The following is a 23109-nucleotide window of genomic DNA, read 5'->3' on the forward strand; positions in this document are numbered from 1 at the left end:
ACTACCAAGGTCTTTCGGGTTTGAGTTTAAATTGGGGAAAAGAAACAAGTTTGGATTTTAATCACATATGTGATTTTTTTAGTAAATAAAAAAAGTAGCCACAAGGAAAAAAAAAAAAAAAGTGTCATGTCAATCTTCCATTAGACACATAAACAAGAATTTAACAGAAGTTAATAGAAAGACCAACAACACTCATTTTTTAAACTTCAAAAACGAATAGCGCTCACTCCAAACTTATAGGACCAAATACGCACAATATACAAACTTAAGGACTAGAATTATATTTATATTTTAGCCTTTTAAAAATCGTACCTAATAAATAAGCAAAACAAGCTGATCAAAATAAGTTAATATTTGGTAGGATGTGCTGTTTGATCTATAACCCATTGATAACTGTTTTTTTTTTTGCTAAGACATTGATAACTGGTTTTAGTTGCTGCTTACTAACCAGAAACATAAATCAAGTGACTTATCTAAGTGTACTATTTTGCCCCGCAATTCGAAATAAGTTTAAAATTTACAAGTTTCCAATTCGTCAAAACACCTTGCCATATCATTTTTTTTTTTTAAACCAAATTTGAAAAAAAAAAGAAAACCCATTCTTAATGCGTAACTAGGGCTAAGAATTTTGCCTAGTGAGGTGTTTATTGGGCTTATTGGGCCGGTTTTGAGCTTTGTTAAATAGTGAAAGTATGATATTTTGGACTGTGTATGAATGAGTTCTTCTAGTGGTCCAATTTCGTAATGAAATATGAAATAATTGTAAAGATCTAAAATAACTTTTGGAGGCCATGCCATTTTGGTATTTTCCGATGAGTGTGTTAAGTGAGATTCAATAAGACTAGAACTAGAACATGTGACGTGTGAAAAAAATTGTCACTCAACAGTTACCATCTATAAGAGCAGTTGCATCGACTTTCTTATTAAAAAAAAATTTTAAAAAAAAAAACCTTAATTTTTTTTTTTTTTTTAAGAAATACTGAAATTGAAATGGAAGCTAAGACAAGAAACAAAATGCTAATAAATAATAGCTTTTTGCCAAACACATAACACGAGTTTTTTCATTTAGCTTTTAGCTTATCTAATTTATGTACTTTTTTTTTTTAAAGCTCACATTTTCAAGTACATACTTTAGCCAGTTTTTTTTTGTATGTATTACAATTTTTCCTGGTCGCTCAAAGTGGGAAATCCTAGAGGAATGACTGTGAACTTGCAAGGAATCTAATAGAACTTCATAGACAAGTAGGAGTAAATGATTATAAGCAAATTACTTAATTGCATTGACCGCTTACAAAGATTCCAAACTACAAAGCAAAAATACTATAATAAGAGGAGGAAAAAAAAAATCTCTTTTGATAAGAGAGTTGTGTGTGTTATTTTGATAAATAAGTCTTCTATTTATACTTAGTTCTCTAACAATTATCAATAATTAGTAGTTATTGACAATTTCTTTGGCATCCTTTCCTTTCACTTTGATGACCATGAAATATTTCATGCGTTATTCAAAATTTAATAACTGTCATTATCTCCTCTATTAGCACGCTTAACTGTCATTTCAGTTGGCAAATAGGAAATTTCAAAATATTTTATTCAACACACTACTAAATTATAAGACTTAAAATGTAATTATTCCATAAAATTTTGTAGGAACCTCAAATTTTACGCCAGAAAATGACCAGTTCAAAAACCCAGCACCAAAAATGTGCTGTCCTTTTGGAGGTTGGTCTTGCGGGCCATTGACTGAGAAATTTGGAAATGTAGGGAACCTCAAAAAAATAAATAAATAAATAAATAAATAAGAGAAGAAGAACCCTAGTCCTAGTGTAGAGGCCATTTGAATTATTTTAAGCGCCGCAGTGTCGAGCAATGTTCAATCGTTTCGAACTCTCACCAAAACCGAGAGAGAGAGAGAGTAAAACAAAGAATTAGTTGTTTTTTTTTTTTTTTTGACAGATTGTGAAGGCATGATTTAATTTCAATATCAAGACTCAAGAACTATGACAATTGACAACAGAAGTTTCCAATTGCACTATTTTTTTTCCTTTTTGAAATAGCATAAAAGGTTGACACGTAAGTTTCTATTTGACCGCATGCTAGCCATGTAGCATTGGCGTGCACATAATCTCGCTAATAGGCAGAGAGGAGTGGATGATGCATGTTCACGCATCTTTATGAGCAATTTTTGGTGGTTGGGCATGACAAACGTGTAACCATTTTGTCCTACTCCTACCATCCCTCTTCCAGTCTTCTTAAGGAAGTTCAGTAAACATGCACCAAGTGACTTAACCTGGTGTAATATTTTGTGACCCACAATTCAAAATAAGTTTAAAATTTACAAGTTTCCAAACTGTAGTTATTCTTGGACACAAATTGAAGCAACAATCTGATATTGTTCCATCTTAATTCTAACACAAAGTTCTTCATTTTTTTTTTTTTTTTTTGGATAAACACAGGTTCTATGATATGATAAATTTTTTCCAACCATATCAAGAAGCCTTATTTTGCATCATATCTCTCACTAACAAAGCCATTTGTCCAAAGATGTTAAATTTTGAGAAATTCAAGACATTATCAAGAAGTTTATTGGCATGCCCTCTCACAAAAAGGTTAATAAATAACCAGTAGGATATTTCAAAATCTGATAAAGCTCTAGTGCTCAACAAACCTAGTAAAAAAATGTGCATTTGCTCATAATGGCATGACCTCCATGTGAGGAGAAGAATAATTACCAATAGGAAATGCCACCACACGACCAAAGTGCAAGGAAACATTTTACATGTGACTTAGCTCATCAAACCTGGTGCTTAAGCAAGATATCTCAATAAACCAGGAGTCAAAGCTACAACCAGCTTGAATTAAAACCAAAAATGCCAAAGTTAAACATAGGATTTCTAGATTATCAAGCCAATCAAATCTATCAATGCATCCAATAGTCCAATACTAAAATATAAATTTTTCAAAGACAATTCTGTATCCTTGATTAAATATTGCTTCTAACTGATTGGCTTTCAAATCCGCAGCACACCCTAGGTAGTCAATCCCCTTTACCCTCCTGCGATCCAATCTCTTGCAAGTAATGTTCTGCATCCAAAGCTGCCATGCAACCTGCATCATTAAAGAAACCCAGTCAGATAGAGAAGACCTTAATACACGTTTTACTATGAAAGTGTGAATAATACAACCATACCAGACTTAAACGAAACAAGTGTTTTTATTTAAAATTTAGAAGATAAACTTCCCGGGTTTAAAAAAACCCATATATTGGTAACAGAAACATGGTATTGCAACAATGGGAGGTGCCAGTGCCATGTCTAATATAGTTCAATATAACATGATTTCTATATGATGGCCAATAAAAGAGAATGAAACAGAAAACTAGGAGCAGTCTTCTCTCCCCATCTTGGTGTACTTAAAACTTTGTACAAAGACAGGTGGTAGAATCACTCAGCTCAGAATCAGTAAAGCAAAGCCTGATTGTGCTACCACAAATTTCAAATTATCTTTATCCTTATGGTGAACTAAAGCTCCTATCAAATTTTATGCATTTCATATAGCTAGAATATTACTGAACGCATCAAGGTAGCTTTTTTTTTTTAATCTCATTTGAAAACACACAGACAAAGAATCCAAGCCTAGCTAAGTATTTCACAGTACAATCAACTTGTGAAATTAAGGTCGTCTTCAAACTTAATTTTAAACCAATGCAGAAATTAAACATACAAGACCAATCAATTTCAGGTCACCAAGCACTAAGACAAGCCGGAGCCCGGCCAAAGCTTGGTCCAACAAGCCTTTCTATCTTAATTCAAGGGCTCAAAAAAAAAAATGGGTGAGACAAAATCAAGTTCGCAAGATTCAGACTCTTGAATCCTCTATGTTGCAAAATCTAAGTTAGATATACCTGGGTTTGTTGAATGCGCTCATCATCTCAAAAAAATAAAAAAATAAAAAAGACCATTTGCATATGAGACATGGTTTTCAAAAGAAGACCATGAATAGACATGGTTTCTATTAATTATTAGTGGAATAACGGGCACAACAGAACATCTTAATTATCTCTATTTGGGGTGGAGGAAGCTTAGAATTGCCTCTTGTTTAATGTCAATTTCATCAATAAAACAGCTACTACATTCTCTATATCTGCTGCATAAGAGTACTCTTAGAAGGTGTTTGGATTCAGCGTCTACATCCCACGTTCTGCGTTTTCGGCTTTTTTTTTTTTTGTTGCAAATTAACAGTATTTTTTATGTGAACAGTAATTCAAAAAAAAAAATTTATTGTTTTCAATTTTCAACGAAATATGCAGCATCTAAACATGCTCTTAAAACTCAGATAATGATTTTATTCAACTTAGAGGCACCGTTATGAATTTTAATTGATTTATTCAACCAAGCAGACCTTAAAACTGGGAGCATTTTCAATTGATTAACATCCTTTAGAATTCTTAAATTGCCTATTATATGAAGCCCTTAAACCCATATACATCTAATACGAAATGACTAGATTGCATTATTTTAAACAAGCATTCATAAAATTGAAAGAAAAAAACAAATGAGAGAAAGAGAGCGTGTGACAAACCAGTGCCAGCTGCAGTAACAGCCTGCCTATACTTCTTGTCCTGAACATCACCAGCAGCAAAAACTCCGCGCACGCTAGTCTGAGTCGTGCCCGGCTTCGTCACCACGTAACCATCGGAATCAAGCTCCAGCTGCCCACCCAAAAACTTCGTAGCCGGCTCGTGGCCTATCGCAAAGAACAATCCCGACGCCTTTAAATTTGAAACCTCCCCAGTCACCACATTCCTCACCTTCAACCCTCCCAAAACTCTGCCGTTAGTCTCGTCCGCGTAGGCTTCTTCCACCACCGAGTTCCACAGCACCTTGATCTTAGGGTTATCCAGCGCTCTCTGTTGCATAATCTTCGAAGCCCTAAACGAGTCCCTCCGGTGGATTATGTACACCATGGAACCGTACTTCGTGAGGAAAGTTGCCTCTTCCATCGCCGAGTCTCCGCCGCCGATCACGGCCAGGGGTTTGTTGCGGAAAATCGGCGCGGCTCCGTCGCAAACCGCGCAAGCTGAAATTCCGCGGTTCCAGAACCCGTTGGCACCTTCGCCGGAGCCGGTGAATTCTAAACGCTTGGCGACGGCGCCGGTGGCGACGATGACGGAATCGGCGATGACGGTTTTGGATTCGGCGAAGACCTTACTTGGCGACGGCGCCGGTGGCGACGATGACGGAATCGGCGATGACGGTTTTGGATTCGGCGAAGACCTTGAAAGGAGTGGTGGAGAAGTCGACGGTGTTGACGGTTTCTGTGAAAATCTCTGTGCCGAAACGGTGAGACTGGGCTCGGCAACGGTCCATGAGCTCGATCCCGTTGATTCCGTCAGGGAAGCCCGGGAAATTCTCGACTTCGGAGGTGGTGGTGAGCTGGCCACCTGGCGCGATTCCATTGGCCATCCAACCTTCGAAGAGAATGGGCTTGAGCTCTGCTCGTGCAGCGTATATGGCGGCGGTGTGAGCCGCTGGGCCACTTCCGATTATGCAGACCTTGGTTTTGAGGAGTTTCTGGTAGTCTTCCATGGCGGAGCTTGAGGAATACGAGGCGGCGGGAGTAAAGTCCAGTCGAACGAGTCTCCTGACTAGAGGAAAGAGCTTGTTCTTATAGCTCATTAATTTCACATGCTCTCAGTAAAACGACATCTAGTTTTAGTCAAAAACGCGTAAACGACCGTAAGCCATTGCCACTTTTTGTGCTCGTTTTTAAGAAGGGAAACTGGAAACTTTTATTAAGTAAAAAAAAAAAAAAAGTGATGCTAATAATGAACCCATATAAAAATCACTATTAATTTACCACGTCAATAGTTTATAAAAATATTAAAAAATAGTTTGTATCAACATGTAATTCAACTAATATATTTTTAAAATATATAGTAATATCATCTTTTCTATGATTGCCTTTATGACAATTATATCGCCTCTCTTAACTTGATGACCATTTAAGTCCAATTAGTTTATCTATTTGCTTTGGTTGAATATGCATGGTAAAAAATAAATTTATGCATTAAATAGTAAATAGCATTCTATTGACACGAAATTTGATATGTATGTTAAGAATATAAAGAACATGTAATTTAACAATTATATTTTTAAAATATGTAATAATACCATCTTATTTATGATTGTTTTTATGGAAATTATAACACCTCTCCTGACTTGATGACCATTTAAGTTCCTTCCAACTATTGGTTTATTTGTTTGCATTTGTTGAATATGCATGTTAAAAAATAAAGTTATGCATCAAATAGCAAATAACATCCTATTGATAGAAATTTGACATGAGTGTTAATAATATAAAGAACATTCAATTCAACCATTATATATATATATATATATTTGGATACAAGATAGAAATTTTACTCTAGTTTAATATAAGTATATATGTGTATGAAGTTTCATCCTGAAAACTTGAATCTTAGCTCGCCCCCCCCACTCGCCCCCCCCCCCCTCTCTCCCCTTCTATCCCACAAACACTTATACATAAGTTTAAACATGTGTTTATAAACTCCTGGGCAACCTTCCCTTGTAAACCGGTTTTCAAGGGTGAGTTCTACCTATGAATTCCTAACATTTGACATTAGAACCAACCACTTAATTAGGTGTAGCTCATTGAGTATGAGATTAAATGAGTTACGACTTTGTGGCTAGATCCTGGAGGGGGTAACCTAGAGGCTAAATTAAAATAACTGATAAGTGAATCGAGCCACCAAAGAGAGAGAGGGCTATTATTGGGTCAGTGTCGCTAGAATGAGTCATCGTGGACATCGCCTGCGAAGCGTGGTGGTATGTTATGATTTTAGTGTTCTATATGGATTAAGTAAAAGTTTAAACATGTGCTTATGAGCTCTTGGGCATCATCTTCTTGCAAGCTGGTTTTCAAGGATGAGTTCTACCCATAGATTCCTAACATTTGTGGATTGATCATCATACTAAGAGAGCATGGTGGCAGGGTTATATTTTTAAAATATGTAATAATATCATCTTATTTATTGATTTCCTTTATGGCAATTACAACACCTCTTCTGACTTTATGACTATTTAAGTCATTTCCAATGGTTGATTTATCTATTTGCTTTGGCCGAATATGGTAAGGAATTGAATGCTCAGTTAATTTTGTAACCGTCATCTTATTGTATGGACAAGCATTACTTTTGTGGTCATTAAGTTCCATGGTCATCTCCTATGGCTATACTACTATTCTAGAGGTTTATCTTGTTTGGGATGAACATTTTGACTATCCCAAAATACTCTTAAATGCAACTTTTGAAAACGTTTCAACAATAGGTTTTCAATGGTGATTTCTACCCATAGGTTCCTAACATTTGTGAAGTAACCATTACGTCAAATGTGTGTGGTCGCAGGGTTATATTTTTAAAATATGTAGTAATATCATCTTATTTATGATTGCCTTTATGGCAATTATAACACCTCTTCTGACTTGATGACCATTTAAGTCATTTCCAATAGTTGGTTTATCTATTTGCTTTGGTCGAATATGGTAAGGAATTGAATGCTCAGTTAATTTTGTAACCATCATCTTATTTTATGGATGACCATTATTTTTGTGGTCATCAAGTTCCATGGTCATCTCCTACGGCTATACTACTATTTTAGAAGTTTATCCTGTTTGGGATGAACATTTTGACACTATCCCAAAATATTTTTAATTGCAACTTTTGAAAACATTTCAACAATAGGGTGAACAAAGTAAACTAATCTAAGTGTATATGTGTGTGAAACTCTCTCTTGAATCTCGACCCTTGCCCTCCTTCCCCACATTCTATAAACACTTATACTTGTGGAGTGACCATCACGCTAAAGGTACGCGGTGGTACATTTATATTTTTAAAATTTTTAGTAATATCATCTTATTTATGATTGCCTTTATTTCAATTATAACGCCTTTTCTGGCTGTATGACCATTTAAGTCATTTCCAACGGTTAGTTTATATATTTGCTTTGGTCGAATATGCTAAAAAATTGAACGCTAGTTAATTTTGTAACTGTCGTCTTATTTTATGGATGACCATTATTTTTGTGGTCATCAAGTTCCATGGTCATCTCCTACGACTATACTACTATTCTAGAGGTTTATCCTGTTTGGGATGAACATTTTGACTATCCCAAAATACTCTTAAATGCAACTTTTGAAAACGTTTCAACAAATAGTTTTCAATGGTGAGTTCTACCCATGGGTTCATAACATTTGTGGAGTGACCATCACGCCAAGAGTGTGTGATGGCAGGGTTATATTTTTAAAATATGTAGTAATATCATCTTATTTATGATTGCCTTTATGACAATTATAACGCCTCTTCTTACTTGATGACCATTTAAGTCATTTCCAACGATTGTTTTATCTATTAGCTTTGGTCAAATATGGAATGTGAGGACCTGATTTGAATTCCTAGCCAAAAAGTGTAAATGGACTTAGGCCTAAAAAGCCCAAAACAATGAATTTGTAGAGAAATGGGTTAGAAAACTAAGCTTTAGTTAATCAAACAACAGGTTAAGTAGGTTGATGATGAAAAAATGGAGATAAACAAGTGTAGATAGAAAAATAAATGTCCTCAGCAATGTCCTAGAAGATTGGTTCTTATATAATGATCTTAAACGTGGTTATAAGTTTGATTCTAGATGGTTATAGCGTTTCTTCCTTCCTCTCCCTCCTTTTTGGCATGGAGTATTTCTTTCATTATATAGCACTCTCTAGACAATCTTCGCCCTCCACTTGTTGATCATCCTAGTTATTACTCGAGTGCTTATCCCATTGGACACCCTATTAGGCCTTCTGCACATTGGGGCAATCAATGCTACACTGTTCAAGGGTTTTCTCCACATTAATGCAACCAGGAAATTAGCTGCTTTGCATTTAATGCGATGATATCAGCTTTCTCCGAAGATATTTTAGGACTTCCCCCAGTCTGGTGCCTCTGTGAAGTTTCTCCAATCCTACAGAACTTCTTGGAACGTTACCCTGGAAGACGAACCACCTTCTCGGAGCTCGGCTTTGGCTAGCTGCGGATGCATTCATCCTCGACTCACTTTCCTAAGCTATTATGTCCAGGACAAACCCCTTTTCTCACCGACTTAGTCTCTTCAGTCCATGTTTTTCCCTTACTCGGACAATCTTTTGTCCTCGGCTTGGGCCCCAGGCCCAATGTACAAATAGATAATAAACTTCTGGGCCCAATATCCCTACACGAAACATTTATGGAGTGATCATCACGCCAAGAGTGTATGATGACAGGGTTTTATTTTTAAAATATATAGTAATATCATCTTATTTATGATTGCATTTATGACAATTATAACGCCTTTTCTCACTTGATGATCATTTAAGTCATTTCCAACAGTTGGTTTATCTATTTGCTTTGGCCGAATATGGTAAGGAATTGAATGCTCAGTTAATTTTGTAACCGTTATCTTATTTTATGGACGACCATTATTTTTGTGGTCATCAAGTTCCATGGTCATCTCCTACGACTATACTACTATGCTAGAGGTTTATCCTGTTTGGGATGAACATTTCGACTATCCCAAAATACTCTTAAATGCAACTTTTGTAACACATTTCAACAATAGGGTCAACAAAGTAAACTAATCTAAGTGTATTTGTGTGTGAAACTCTCTTTTAAAGACTTAAACCTCGACCCTTGTCCCCCCTCCCCCCTCCCCACACTCCATAAACACTTAAAATTGTGGAGTGACCATCATGCTAAGGGTGGGCAGTGGTACGATTATATTTTTAAAATATATAGTAATATCATCTTATTTATGATTGCCTTTATTTTAATTATAACGCTTCTTCTGACTTTATGACCATTTAAGTCCTTTCCAACAGTTGGTTTATCTATTTACTTTAGTCGAATATAGTAAGGAATTGAATGCTTAGTTAATTCCGTAACTATGATCTTATTTTATGGACAATTGTTATTTTTGTGGTCATCAAGTTTCATGCTCATTTCCTATGGCTATACTATTATTCAAGAGGTTTTTCTTGTTTGGGATGGACATTTCGACTATCCTAGAATACCCTTAAATGAAACTTTTGAAAACATTTCAACAAATAGGGTTAACAAAATAAATTAATCATTTTCAAAATCCTAAATTTTAGCCTCTTTTGTGTTTTTTCTCAATGTTTTTTTCGTGTGCAAGCCATACCAATATATTTATTGTTTTTTCAATTTAAGATCTCAAATTTAAACTCATGACTACACCTTTTTAATTGATAATGAACGGGATTTTAAAAAGACCAAAAAAAAAAAAAAAAAAACAATGATGAGTGGTTGGATCAATTATTTATCTATTGGACAAGCATGTAAAATACCATCCGCATAATGGGTCGGACGCAAGAGCTACTTTTTTTTTTTTTTTTTTTTTTTGGTGAAAAAAAATAGGGGTTTACTAGGTTACACTAGCTCCCGGGCATATAAGGAGAGGGTGCCCCGGTTGATGCTCATTGGTGCAGTTTGGAAGTCGTTGAAATGGTATATTTCCTTTTCCCATGGAAACCTTGTTTCTTATTCTTTACATGGTTTCCAAAGCAACTATAGCAAAGAGGACAAACTGGTCTTTCGGAATTCTAGACTCCAAATGCTGAGGGGGTGGCTCAACTGGGTAGCCACACAAACTGTTTGGCTGAGTTTGCTTAAATAGTTTCTATCTAAAACTCTAGTTGGTCACCATCCACGTCATCCTCAAGAAAAGAACATCTTCTTCCTCTGCTTGACATGATGGAAACATACTGTCTTTCATATGGATAATCCCTGCGCATCTTTTCCTCAATGGTAGCCCCCTGCTGCAACTCCCCATTGAAATATCTTGTCTTTCATCTAGTTTTGAACCCAATATGCTCTTCCAAAAACTCTTGTTTGATTAGTCAAATCTTCTGCGCTGGTCTATCCAATATGATTACCTGGTTGAGAATTTACCTCGTTTATCGTGGTTCATTTTATCTCATTGACTGGTAGTAGACACGAGAATGTTGAATATGTTGTGATTGTTTGTTGCTCAAATAGTAGCTCAAGTTGTTCTCTATCCTGGCCATGGGCACATCGGACTAGGTTTAGTGGTGGCTATCTGCACATCAATTCCCTTCAACTCTTACTAGAACTCTTGTAGCATATTATTGTAACCACTCTTTTGGTATTATGTAATTATCTTTTCTAGCAGGAAGGGCAAAAAAACAAAAACAAAAAAAAGAAGTGAAGAAAAGAAAGAGAACTTCAACTGCAAAAGCGATTTCAAACCAATTTGTTCAATATCAAGTGTCATCTCTATTCTTGTGATTTCTTAGCAATGAAATACATAGATGGAATTTGCACATGATAAACTACGTTTCCTTGAAAGTAGAAAAGTACAAGATTTCCAAGGGCATGTTCAGTTGAAAATTATCACAATTTTTATTATAGGGAAAAAGACATTAGTAGTTTGATCACAGTTTCCTCCTATGCAGGGGAATATTCAGCAGATAATGCATGGGATTTCAAGGAGCTCGAAGACGCAATTACCAAAAATTATTTCTAATTGCCAATCCAGTCTGTTGCTCCCTCCCAAAACTTTTGGGGCGACTAGAGTGAACAGGTCCACAGGATAGGATAGCATAGGATAGAACCATTTTTTGAGTGCACGGTAGTATAAGAGATTATCTGTGCTCACATTTTTGCTTCTTTGAAAATGTGATACAATGTGATACGACATTCATTGTCTGCATCAACGCGCACAGTGCAGAAGCAGGTGTGACTCAGCCCCACTGTCCATGTGTTTGTGTTCTGATTCACAGAACTTCCTCACACCGGACTCATTGTCCTAGATTCCTTTATGGCCAGAATTTATATTGTTTGTATCACAGTTCTTTCTTGTTTTCAACATTTTCACAAGCTAACGAAATGACTTGTCCTCTTTATTTTATTTTTTTAAAGCCCATTTGGTAGTGCTAAATTTCCCCCTTTTCACTAGTGAAATGTGAAGGGATATATTTGTGTTTGTGTGCGTGTGTGTGTATATATATATATATATACATATATCTAATAATTCTACAGTTGGAGGTAGAAAGTTTGAACTGTGGATATCTCAGTTGGAACACCATGAGGAACCAATTGAATTAGAAGGCTCTTAACATGAAGAGATATATTTGATATGGCACACATGTATCTATGTGCTCTCAAATGTACATGGCATCATTTCATTTCTATTAGGTTGGTAAAATTGAGTTAATTGAGTTTTGATATATACATTTTTTTTTTGGGCTGAGTTATATATATAATTTATCCCATAAAAGGCATCTCCCAACTTGTGCTTGGAGCAATCCATTAGGTTTGCATTACCCTGTAGACTACATTGGCTTATGCATCACTATATCAACAACTTGTAAAATAGTTTGCAACTCTAACATCCTCTTTATTTGAATTTTTAATGTGGTGTATTGCAAAATAAAGAACAAGATGTAGAATATGTTGTAAGAGTGGTTAGGTAAAATAAAATAATGATGGCTTTGGGTGATGCAAATTACTTTTTTTTGGGCATAAGCCTATGGGAGTGCTCTCAAAGGGGTGGTTTGAGATACAGGGATCAAGATTCAGGGCAGCAAAATCAGTTTTTCTCTATCTAGAAATCAGCCCGCACATAAAAGAAGGGTATAGTTTAGATGGTGTCCAAAAAGAACAATATAATGGATAAAAATACACTGGATGGTAGTAATTTCTGTCTGTTGAATTCAATGAACGGGTAAATTTACAGGGGTTCCTGATTCCAAAATTGTCTCCCCTAATGAGCTGTTGAATTGGGGGGATCCTTTCCAATTGCCACAAAATATGCTTTTTCTGCATTAACTATTCGATCTTGGAACATTGTCCATTCTTCCCTACACCTCTCCCTTACCTGCCACATAAGAACTCAAAGTTTTCAGTGCTCTTCTTCTGTTAAAAAGTGAACCATAAAATCCAACACAAATGCCACAAATTTGTATTTCTTCTCCATAAACAAACTAGTCTAAACAAGTACGAGGGCATGCACACACACGGAGTATTTAAATAAATGAAGGACATAGATTTCATTAAACTTTACATACCCCTTCCCAAGGTGCCCTCCCAATCTCTGCTTGTCCCTGTTGAAAGAAGAATTGAGTGACTATAATTTCTTTCACAGAAGATGACTACTGGTAGTTAAAAAGCTTTGAATTTACCTGGCTCCCAAGTGAAGGAACACTTTGATGAACAATCCATTGAGAATCTACAACTCCTATCTTCTCATGAGCAGGCTGTTTCCAAGCAAGGATATGAAAGCGACAAGAACCCAATTGTCATCATAAATAAGAGCAACTAAATGCCTGAGGCAGAAAATGAGAAGGGGCAACTAACCTCTACACATTTTCTAAGAGCAAAATCAAGGCCCCATCCGTGAACGAGATCATTCTGCAATAGTGGGACAAAAATTTTAAACTAGCTAGCAAGGGATAAATTAAGAAGTGGAAGCTAGAAAAGATAAAAATGATAATCCATACCTGAATCATATGCCAAACACAACGCCATGAATCCCGAGAAAATACAGGGGCCATGATCTCAACAAACCTGCATGTTTAGAATACAAATAAATTTATTACCACCTATTCTAAAGGTTCTTGAAATGATGGGGGAGGTAAAGCACAAATCCATTTAAAATTGACCAGGGTCAGTTAAGTTTACATACGCTGCACATGGTGGCACATGTGGATCGTTACACCAACCAGGTCTCTCCTCTGTGACCCTGTTGGAGGGAAAAAAGATATAATATAATCAAGCTAAAGGGGAAACCATCCGTGGAATAGGAAAAGGTTTGGGAACAAATTAGTTTGTAGCCAATGGCTACAACTCTCACTGAATATATTTTTATTAGATGTGAATTTTGATAGATCTACCAACAGATTACATTTTCTTCTTATATCCTCCATGCTTGTAAAATTTCCAAAAGATCAAAGATCAATAGTTATGTTATCAATTAAATGTTTAAATTTTAAGTTTTTGTAATCTAAAATTATGCATAAAAAATAAGATTATGGATCGAATAGTAAATAACATTCGATTGGCACAAAATTTGACATGCGTATTAACGACATAAAGAACACGGAATCCAACAGTTAGATTTTTAAAATATGTAGCTTTGTTAATTTTTTTAGTGGGAGTTGTAGCTAATTTGTAGCCAAACTTTGTCCCGTAGAATATATTCTAGTCCTAATTAAGTGCACACATTTTTTAGCAGCAAATGAAGACAGATTTAAGGAGTTCTATGACTCTTACTTGTGAACTTCACTATCACCTCTTCTCTTTGTCATCTGCCACGTTAATCCATTGTTCGGTTCTAAACCAGGCTGTGAAATCTCCAAACCATGCTTCCTCACCAGTTTTATATATCTGCATTAGATAAAATGTGAAACTTTTAAGAATCCTATTTCATCACAACAGTTTTTCCATCTAAATCAGGATATGATTCGACACTCACTCTTCTGCATCAAAATGCTCTACACCAAGATCCTCATCCCAAATAAAGATGTAGTCATAGGGAGCAACAATGTCAGGATGCAGAAAACGTTTGGCGTACCACCTTGGACCAATTTACAGGGAGTTTACATGAAAACATGACTACATATGCCTTGGCAAAATTATGCTACTAGCTATTACAATAACTTAAAATTAACAAAAGAGGTGTTAATTGCTAACCATTTAGTTTGCTTCCGAGCACTCACATGGATAGCTCGCCTTGACCATTCAAACTCATCCCATTCACTTGTCCGACCATCATAGTGAAACAAGACAATGGTGAAGTTCTCTGAGAACTGTAAACATAACTTCCGAGTGAGGGAATGAGAGAGAAGGGGAATTGTGGAAATAAATTGAGAGCGCAAAAAATCAAACTGGCCTTTTTAACTGCTGCATCAATATTTTTCATCTGATCATAACCAACAGTGAAGGTCACAAGATACTTTGGCTTGATGGCTAAATCCTGCAAGTACCAGCTCCATCAACAGATTCAAATTAGATAGACAAATCTAAAGAAAGTTAATCATTTGGGAAAATGGAGATATCTTCTTCATTGTTGGGTAAAGGGAAAATATTCATTACTAATCTAATTGAAGGCTAATGAAACAAACTAAAAGTTTGGTTGTTCACATTGACATCATTGTTGTGATGATTTATCTAAGAATGAGTTTGCTTTATATGCAATAGTGAATTTCTTTTCTTTGTTCTGCTCAAATCACTTTTAAATGATTTTGTATATTGTTCATTTTTGTTCTCTGTTTCTGGTTTTTAAAGAACATTCTGAGCCCTCCGTCTTCAGTTTAATGCAAAGAACTAAACATCATTGGGGGTTATTCAATCGTCTTTAATTCATAATACGCCGTTCACAGATTCTTTGTTTAGTGGGCTCGTTTCTTAATAGTCATTGCTCACATGTCAACTATCAGTCTAATAACCCTCCTATTCTTCATTATTCTTGCTTGTTCTCTACAAATAAACAAAGGCTCCTCCCTACCAAACTGCAGCTCTTAATGACTTTCTCTTGGGGTACTTCGCTACTTTTAAATCAAAATAGCAAGGACCACACATGAAGCAACATCACTGACTTTCTAATAGTGAATTTACAGGCCAAATGTGTCTTTCATATTAAAGTCATGATTGAAGATGCATACCTCACTAGGTTGACCCCATAATCGGCGGAGAAAAAAATCTGACTCGGCTGCAATGATATTAGGGGGTAGTCTTTCAGCCCCTCTAGGATTTGTCGGAACCCAAATCTGCATTAGAATAAAAGGGTTAGTAGCTGGTGCTAGCACATAACATCAGCAAGGGACATGCTGGTGATGTTCCAAGATAATTACAAAATTAGATACTAAAAATAGCAGGTCTTACAGGTTCCTCGCATTATTAAACTGAAACAGATATTAATCAGGTCGATACAACAACACCCCCCCCCCATTAAGTTCGATTTAGTATTAACTGCAATAGTATCAATAGGGTGGGGGATTTGTACCCTGGTTCTCCTAATATTAGTAAAGGAGATTAGGCTATTATATGTTTTTTTTTTTTTTTTTTTTTTTTTGAATCTCTTCTAAGGTTGATGAATTGTTCTTTCATGTATATTCCAGGATATTCAAGAATTACTTGCTGCTTGGAAGCCTTACTTTGATGCTTCCTCTTGCGTTTTCATTTATGCTCCATCAAACAACCGTCAACTGCTCTTTAATGGGGTAAACCCATATTTTAGCCATCAGCATTGCGTTGTTCGAAATGTTCCATTGACTGTTAGGAGGCCTACCTTAAAGGAAGCCAAGCGTTTATATAATCAATTGATACAAGTTGTCAATGAATTAGATGAGAAGGAACCGAACATCAAAGAGGACTCGTGTTCAAGTATGAGTATGATAAATAATGGCAGCCCAGGCTCCAGCAAAGAAGACATGGGTAACAACTTGGGTACTGGGGATAATGCTGATGTTTGTTCAAGTTACAAAAAATCTGATGAACTATCTAGATCAAGTGAGAGTGAGATTGAACTTCTAGGTAGATCAACTCCTCTGCATGAAGCAGCACAATCTGGCAATGTTCATAAGGTTTTGGAACTCCTAGAACAGGGTCTTGATCCTTGCTGCAAGGATGAAAGAGGACGCACCCCATATATGCTGGCAAGTGAGAAGGAAGTCAGGAATTCTTTTAGAAGGTTTATGGCCTCAAACCTTGATAAGTGGGATTGGGATGTTGCTAAAGTGCCTAGTGCATTGACAAAAGAAATGGAGGAATCTCAAGCTGCTAAGCAGGTACACAATTTTTTTATTCTGTCAACTGTGGTGTTTCAGTGCAGTGGCTTAAAATGAGAGATAAATGACTTCTCACGACATGCATCAATTGTTGTGGTTATTTGTTGAAGTTATTTCTTGGATGCCATTTCTCAAATTTATTTTGAAAAATTCACATATCTGTCTAACCAAAATTTTGAGAACTGTATAGAAACAGAGGAAAAGACTACAAAGTTGGGATTTTGGTGGTTGTTCCTTGTTGTATTTGGCAACATATATATTCTATGTTAGTTTGTGCGGTGTTAAAATAGATGAAGAACAAACTTAGGTCTGTGTCAAAAATCATTACAAAAAAAGTAGGGTTCTAGGCGTTCAAGTAATTGTGTCATGAATTAACACATTAACTTATTAGCAGTGATGTTCACTGCTAATAAGTTAATGTGTTAATTCATGACACAATTACGTATTCAATGGTTTGGTCAACTAACCTGTCTTTGTCAATAGTGATACCTTGATTTCTTTATCTAGCTTTATGATGATTCAAGTTAATGCATAACCTGAAAGATTGATGGTTTTCCTTATTTTGTGGGTTTTCAGGCAGAAAAAGATGCAAAGAGGAAAGCAAGAGCAAAAGAATTAAAGAAATTACGTAAAGCAAAAGAAAAGAAGGTTCAGGTGCATAGTGTGCAGTTTTTGTTCTGATATATTATGAAAAGATTATAATGGGGGATTTATTAGTCTTTAGCATTTATGCTCCTGTTTATACCTACCAGAATTAAATCTAGGTTTAACATGGAATTAAATAGTATAAAATTTGAAGTGATGTGATTCCACTTGGTTTTCTTCTGTAGCTTTTTGTCCTGTATTTCATTGTAGTTTTTAGCAAAAAGAAGGAAGCGGCTGTGTGGAGTGACCTTCCAATAACTAAATCTTAGTATTTGTAAATTATAGTTTGAATTACAATTGCACATAGAGTTAGTAATTAGATTATTAGTGTTAGTTTTTGGAAGAATATTAAAAGGTTTGGGGCTTCTTTCCAAATTATTGGGTTTGTAGGTGGGAGATGGCACATGAATTTAGTTTTGGCATGATCTTTGGTGTGGTGATATTTTGTTAAAAGATGATTATCATATCCTCTTTTGCATTGCTTTTGATAGGGTTCTGATTCAAGAGAGAAGGGGAGGAGGAGAAATGGTGGGAGAGAGAGAGAGAGAGAGGACTGGTCTAATCATAGCTTTCATGGGAATTAGAATCTTTGATTTTCTTCTTTTAGAGCTATATTCACTGAGGTTTGTCAAGACAATGAGGATAAGATGTTTTGGAACCAACCAAAATTTGTAAAAAAAAAAAAAAAAAAAAAAAAAGGATTGATGCTATATTCTAATAAGGTTTGTTGGCACAATGGTTTTTTTTTTTTTTTTTTTCTCCTCTCAAGTCCTTTAAAAATTGTATTGTTGAGAAAACTTTTATTAGTAAACTACTTGAGTATGTCGTTAACTGAGGTTATTTGTGTGTCACACCACAACTACTTTGTAATGTTCTTCCTTTTCTTAATAAATTTACCCATCTCTAGTTCCATTGTCATGTGTCTTCAATGTCATCCTGGTGTGAATATGTAGGCTCAGGCTGCCCTAAGTCAAAATACTTCAAAAGCTGCAGAGAATCAAGGGTCTACTTCAACTTCTAGTCTCAAAAATTCCCAACCTAGCAGTGGTTCACAGATCTCAAAAGAGGTTAGAATCATAGATCATATTGTTTTTGCTGTTGTTGTTGTTGTGGTTGTTGTTATTATTATCATATTTTTTGCCTAGTTAACCAGGCCCTATCTCACATTAATTTATTCTAAATCAGTAGTATATCGGTTAAAAAAATTCTCATTGCCCTTTCTTTTATATATATATATATATATAAGTTTCTCAAAGGCAAAATTTTGAGTTTGATTTTAGGGACTCATGCTAGCGCTTTTACAATGATATAAGAAACGGCTTTTCTTTCTTTTTTACTAAGGTTTTATAATAGGTGCAGGTGCTTGCTGGGGCAGTGCACTGTTCATTCTTTGTTTGAAACTAATATTAACTAACTTTATCTCCCTTCTCCTGCTACAGTCACCATCTTTGACTGTTCAATCTCAATGACAACCATCTTGATTGCTTTTTTTTTTTTTGGTGTGTCTGAATCAGGAGGAACTGAAAAGGGCACTGGCCACTGAGAGGGAAAAGAGAGCAGCTGCTGCTGAGAGGAGAATAGCCGCTGCTGCAGCCCTCAATGGTCAAGTTAATAATGCCCCACTTTTACCAAGCACTTCACTACCGAAAAGTGGGTTAGCTGGCGACATTAACTGCTCCTGTTGTAATACTTCATTGGCTGGTATAGTTCCTTTTCATAGATATAACTACAAGTACTGCAGCACCTCATGCATGCACGTACACAGGGAGATCCTTGAGGATGAATAACATATAGCTTCTATTACAGAGCAATCCTTGAGGATGAATAACATATAGCTTCTATTACGTGTAATCTTGTCTCATTCTTTGTGTAAAGTGGTTGGAGATGCAAAAACAGCTTATATGTTTGCAGGAAGAAAATTTTCTTGTTAGAATTCTTTTATCCTTTCTGCAGGTTCTTTTTTCTTAAAGAATCCGGTGCCACCCTGCTAATGATCCCACTAAGGACTATATATAGCATCTGCAGTGAAAACCACATATAGAATATAACATGTAAATGGAATTCTGATCATGATGAGAGCAAGAAACTGATGTAACCGATTTCCTTTACCAGCCTTTCCCGGTGGAAGCTTGCTTTTGATATTCTTTCAGCTATCCTTGGGTCAACAACTGATTTCAAATGAATGTGCCTGATTTTTGGTAAGGAAACGAGAGCCAATGAATTAATGAGCCGCATGGCCACAGCAACCCCAGCTATAAATAACAGGAATCGAATTCCATAGCCGCCCCAAAGCCATTGCAGCCACCCACATAGGTGAAGTCGGCAAAAACACAACTGGGAATAACTCCATTGAAGCAAAGGTTGCAATTTCCAGCACCCAAGGACCAAAAGGTGTCATTTCCCACTCCGAGAGGGCTACACCTTGTACAAGGAAACAGAATCGTAGTGAATTGATATAAGTAGCACAGGGAAGCGTAACCCACAAAAACAAGCTTATTTCACATGCCATATATCGGCATACAATCCTATCACAATCCAGAATTCAAAATTTAATAAAATATGGTACTTGAAGTGGCCAAGTGACCCTCTAAATCAGTCGAATATATCCAGAGAAAAATGAATCATTATTTAACAGATTTGGCTTACTTCACTGGATTGGAGTGATTAAAAATGAATCAGTTTTTAGCAAAAGGCATATGCAAACTGCTGGACCCTTGCATAATAAATCCAAAAGCTGCTTCAAACATGTTTGAACTTATCTTATTCATATAATATATGGTGAATTATAAAATTATCGATACATATTATTTAAACAAGTCACATGACTCATTAAAAAAGCTATGTAACTAAAACTACACACTTGGTTGGTATCTTCAATTGTCATATGTTGGAGCAAAATAACTTCAAACATGTTTGAGCGGCTCAAACATGTTTGGTTCAAATTGAGCCAAACTTTTTCCTTATTTTGAATAACCAACCTTTTGTTGAAAGTTAATCTGCACCACATACGCACACAATATGATCCAATCCAACCAATTTGCCTTGTCATCTTGTCACAACCCGATGAAAGTGCTACCTACCTACCGAATCCGATACACCCCAAAAATGACAAGCCAAGTTGCAATAAGGACTCTATACATATGTATAGCTCATTTCAACCTTATGCTTGATGCGAGTCTCAATACACAACTCATACATGCTAATTAAATCCTTTATATATATATATATATAGTGAAAGATGGAGAGCTAAGATTCAAACCCCTAGGGCAATATAAGTTATGTCATTACAATTGGACTATCATTTAAACTCTCTAAATTTGAATAGTTTGGGGTATCACATTTCAAAGTAAATCCCATATTTTTTTAAATTTCAAATAAAATCATGTACAAAAGAAAAAAAAAATGTTTAATGATACCTTTTTCTTTTTGGAGAATTTAATGGGAAATACTTAAATAAAATGACATCCCACAGTTATTTCAATGTATGTAACTATTATATACGACCGCAATTTGACTTTATGGTTTGAATTGACAAGTATATGTAAATATAATTTTAATTTAAAACTTCCAAAAAATATTAATATATTAAAAACCATTACCATCAAATTTAATTAATTACTTAAAAATTATTACTTATTAGTGGTGTAGGGCTAGGGGCTCGAAACACATGTTGGGCCTTAGGCCCTGTCCAAGAAGGTAAGTAATCTAGAGACGTGCGAGTAGTACAAAATGGTTTGAGTTAACAACATTATGATGAGAGCATGAATGGGACTGTGGTCCAAAGAGTAGTGTCTCCTCGGACAGGCTAAAAATAGGTCAAGCATAAATCTTAATGATCAAGGTGACCTTCTAGGAGGCTTTGTTGATGAGAACATGCCTCATACACATATAAAGAGTGATGGGAACTCAGAAACATCTAAGGAAAAGCTACTACCACTACTGCATTAAATGCATGACAACTACTTTTCTGGCCGTATTTATGTGGAGAAGATCCCTGAACAGTGCTATTTTGGCAACCACAACTCACAGAAGGCTAGAAGAGATGTTTAATGGAACAAGTACTCAAGTAGCAACCTAAATTATCGACAAGTGTAGGGTAAAGATTGTCCAAGAGGGACTATATAATAAGAGAGACCCTCCATGAGAGAGGGGACAGAAGAAGGAACACGATAACAGTATAAATAATATTTATACTCAGTCTTGCCCGGTTTATAGGAATGTTAGTCTCCTTGGACTGTGAACTTATTCATATTTGTGTCTGTTGTTTTATTTAAATTTTTCATCTAACCCATACTAACTGTTGTTCAATTCATTAGAACACAGTTCTCCAACTCATTATTTACAAATTTATTGTATTGGACTCATTGGGCCAATATCTCATACCTTTTGGGCTTGAGCCGTAAAACGTGTCCCTACAAATGGCATGAGGACACTTTAACATATTTGGAAAGGAAATTTGAACATGAGCATCAGTATTAATTAGAATATCGAGCACGTCTATACTAATTGGATAAAATTTAGGTGCAGTACTTTAAGTGTCGTTCCTTAAATTTTCTTCTTAAGATTCAGTCATGTAACTACTTAACTAAAAAATATATTTTCATCATATAAGAAAAAATTTACATGGTAAAATCTTAAGAGGGAACTTAAAGAACAATATCTAAGTACTGCACCTAAGGCTTCGTTTGGAAGTTCATAAGGGAATGGAATGGAATGATTATAAGGGAATGTAAATGAATGGAATATAATGTATTTAAGTAAGGGAAATGAATAGAATGAAATGGAATTAAGTAACTTTGATTGGATGTTTTAAAATAAATGAATGAAAATGAATAGAATGTAAGTAATCTTGTTTGGAAGCAATATGGAGGGAATGGAATGGAATCATTTTATGATAATATTACTATTAGACTCCTATTTTAAAATAAAGAGTTGAATATATAGAAGTATTTTGAGAGAGTCATTAAATCTAATTTCATTTTCTCCCATTCCTTCAAATTTCGGGGGGAATGAAAATTTGAGGTTTTAAGGGAATAAAGAGGAATTAGTGTTCCCTCTTTACTCATTCTATTCCATTCCACTTAAACTCTCAAACAAGAGAATGAGCTTTCCGTTCATTCCATTAAAACACCAAAACAAGAGAATGGAAAAATATTCTAAAATGATTCTTTTTATTCTTTTCCATTCCATTCCCTTTTCCCAAACGAGTACAAATAAATATATTTTTTATCTATTATGTAACAAGGGTATAATAGTCAATTTATATAAATTATATTTTCCATCCTTCCATTTTTCTCTCCAACCAAACAAACGAGTTTTTCACCATCTTATTTTTTCACCTCTCTAACCAAACAAACAAGAGGAAAAACTAAATATTTTATATTCTCTCATTTTTCCATCCTCCCACAATTTTTCATCTTCCCACTTTTCCACTATTCCAACTAAACAGACTCCTAAGTCTTGCACATACTAATTAATACTGATTCAGTCAATTTCAATATATAAATCGAGCACTAAAAATCTTTAAAATATAATCATATCAACATTATGATCCCAAAGAATGACGTACACAAGTGAAAATCAAACACATATAAATCGTTCAATTCAAAG

The 23109-nt window shown here is 35.4% G+C and overlaps 3 protein-coding genes across 4 annotated transcripts; 1 reads left to right on the forward strand and 2 right to left on the reverse strand.

The window, feature by feature from the left end:
• Positions 1–2666: 2666 nt before the first annotated feature.
• Positions 2667–5660, reverse strand: LOC112004951 (thioredoxin reductase 2-like). The gene is made up of 3 exons (XM_065776884.1): positions 5274–5660; positions 4579–5203; positions 2667–3105 (listed from the first exon to the last, which is right to left on the reverse strand). Exons 1-3 carry the CDS (start codon positions 5583–5585, stop codon positions 3035–3037), a joined length of 1008 nt encoding a protein of 335 aa, XP_065632956.1. The 5' UTR covers positions 5586–5660; the 3' UTR covers positions 2667–3034.
• A 7030-nt stretch (positions 5661–12690) lies between these two features.
• On the reverse strand, positions 12691–15867 carry LOC112030391 (uncharacterized). The gene is made up of 11 exons (XM_065776885.1): positions 15730–15867; positions 14958–15041; positions 14759–14874; positions 14541–14642; positions 14339–14452; positions 13752–13808; positions 13567–13633; positions 13424–13477; positions 13249–13323; positions 13135–13170; positions 12691–12944 (listed from the first exon to the last, which is right to left on the reverse strand). Exons 1-11 carry the CDS (start codon positions 15838–15840, stop codon positions 12831–12833), a joined length of 930 nt encoding a protein of 309 aa, XP_065632957.1. The 5' UTR covers positions 15841–15867; the 3' UTR covers positions 12691–12830.
• A 468-nt stretch (positions 15868–16335) lies between these two features.
• On the forward strand, positions 16336–19432 carry LOC112008875 (uncharacterized). Of its 2 annotated transcripts, none has more exons than XM_065776887.1 (4): positions 16336–16854; positions 17431–17508; positions 18453–18566; positions 19014–19432. In XM_065776887.1, the coding sequence occupies exons 1-4, from the start codon at positions 16453–16455 to the stop codon at positions 19284–19286; spliced, it is 867 nt and encodes a 288-aa protein (XP_065632959.1). In that variant the 5' UTR covers positions 16336–16452; the 3' UTR covers positions 19287–19432. The 2 variants fall into 2 exon arrangements, with proteins under 2 accessions (XP_065632959.1, XP_065632960.1); XM_065776888.1 differs by having other exon boundaries at positions 17431–17502.
• Positions 19433–23109: the final 3677 nt, after the last annotated feature.

The sequence above is a fragment of the Quercus suber genome, unplaced genomic scaffold (genome assembly GCF_002906115.3).
Source record: "Quercus suber isolate HL8 unplaced genomic scaffold, Cork oak 2.0 scaffold_144, whole genome shotgun sequence".
NCBI lineage: Eukaryota > Viridiplantae > Streptophyta > Magnoliopsida > Fagales > Fagaceae > Quercus > Quercus suber.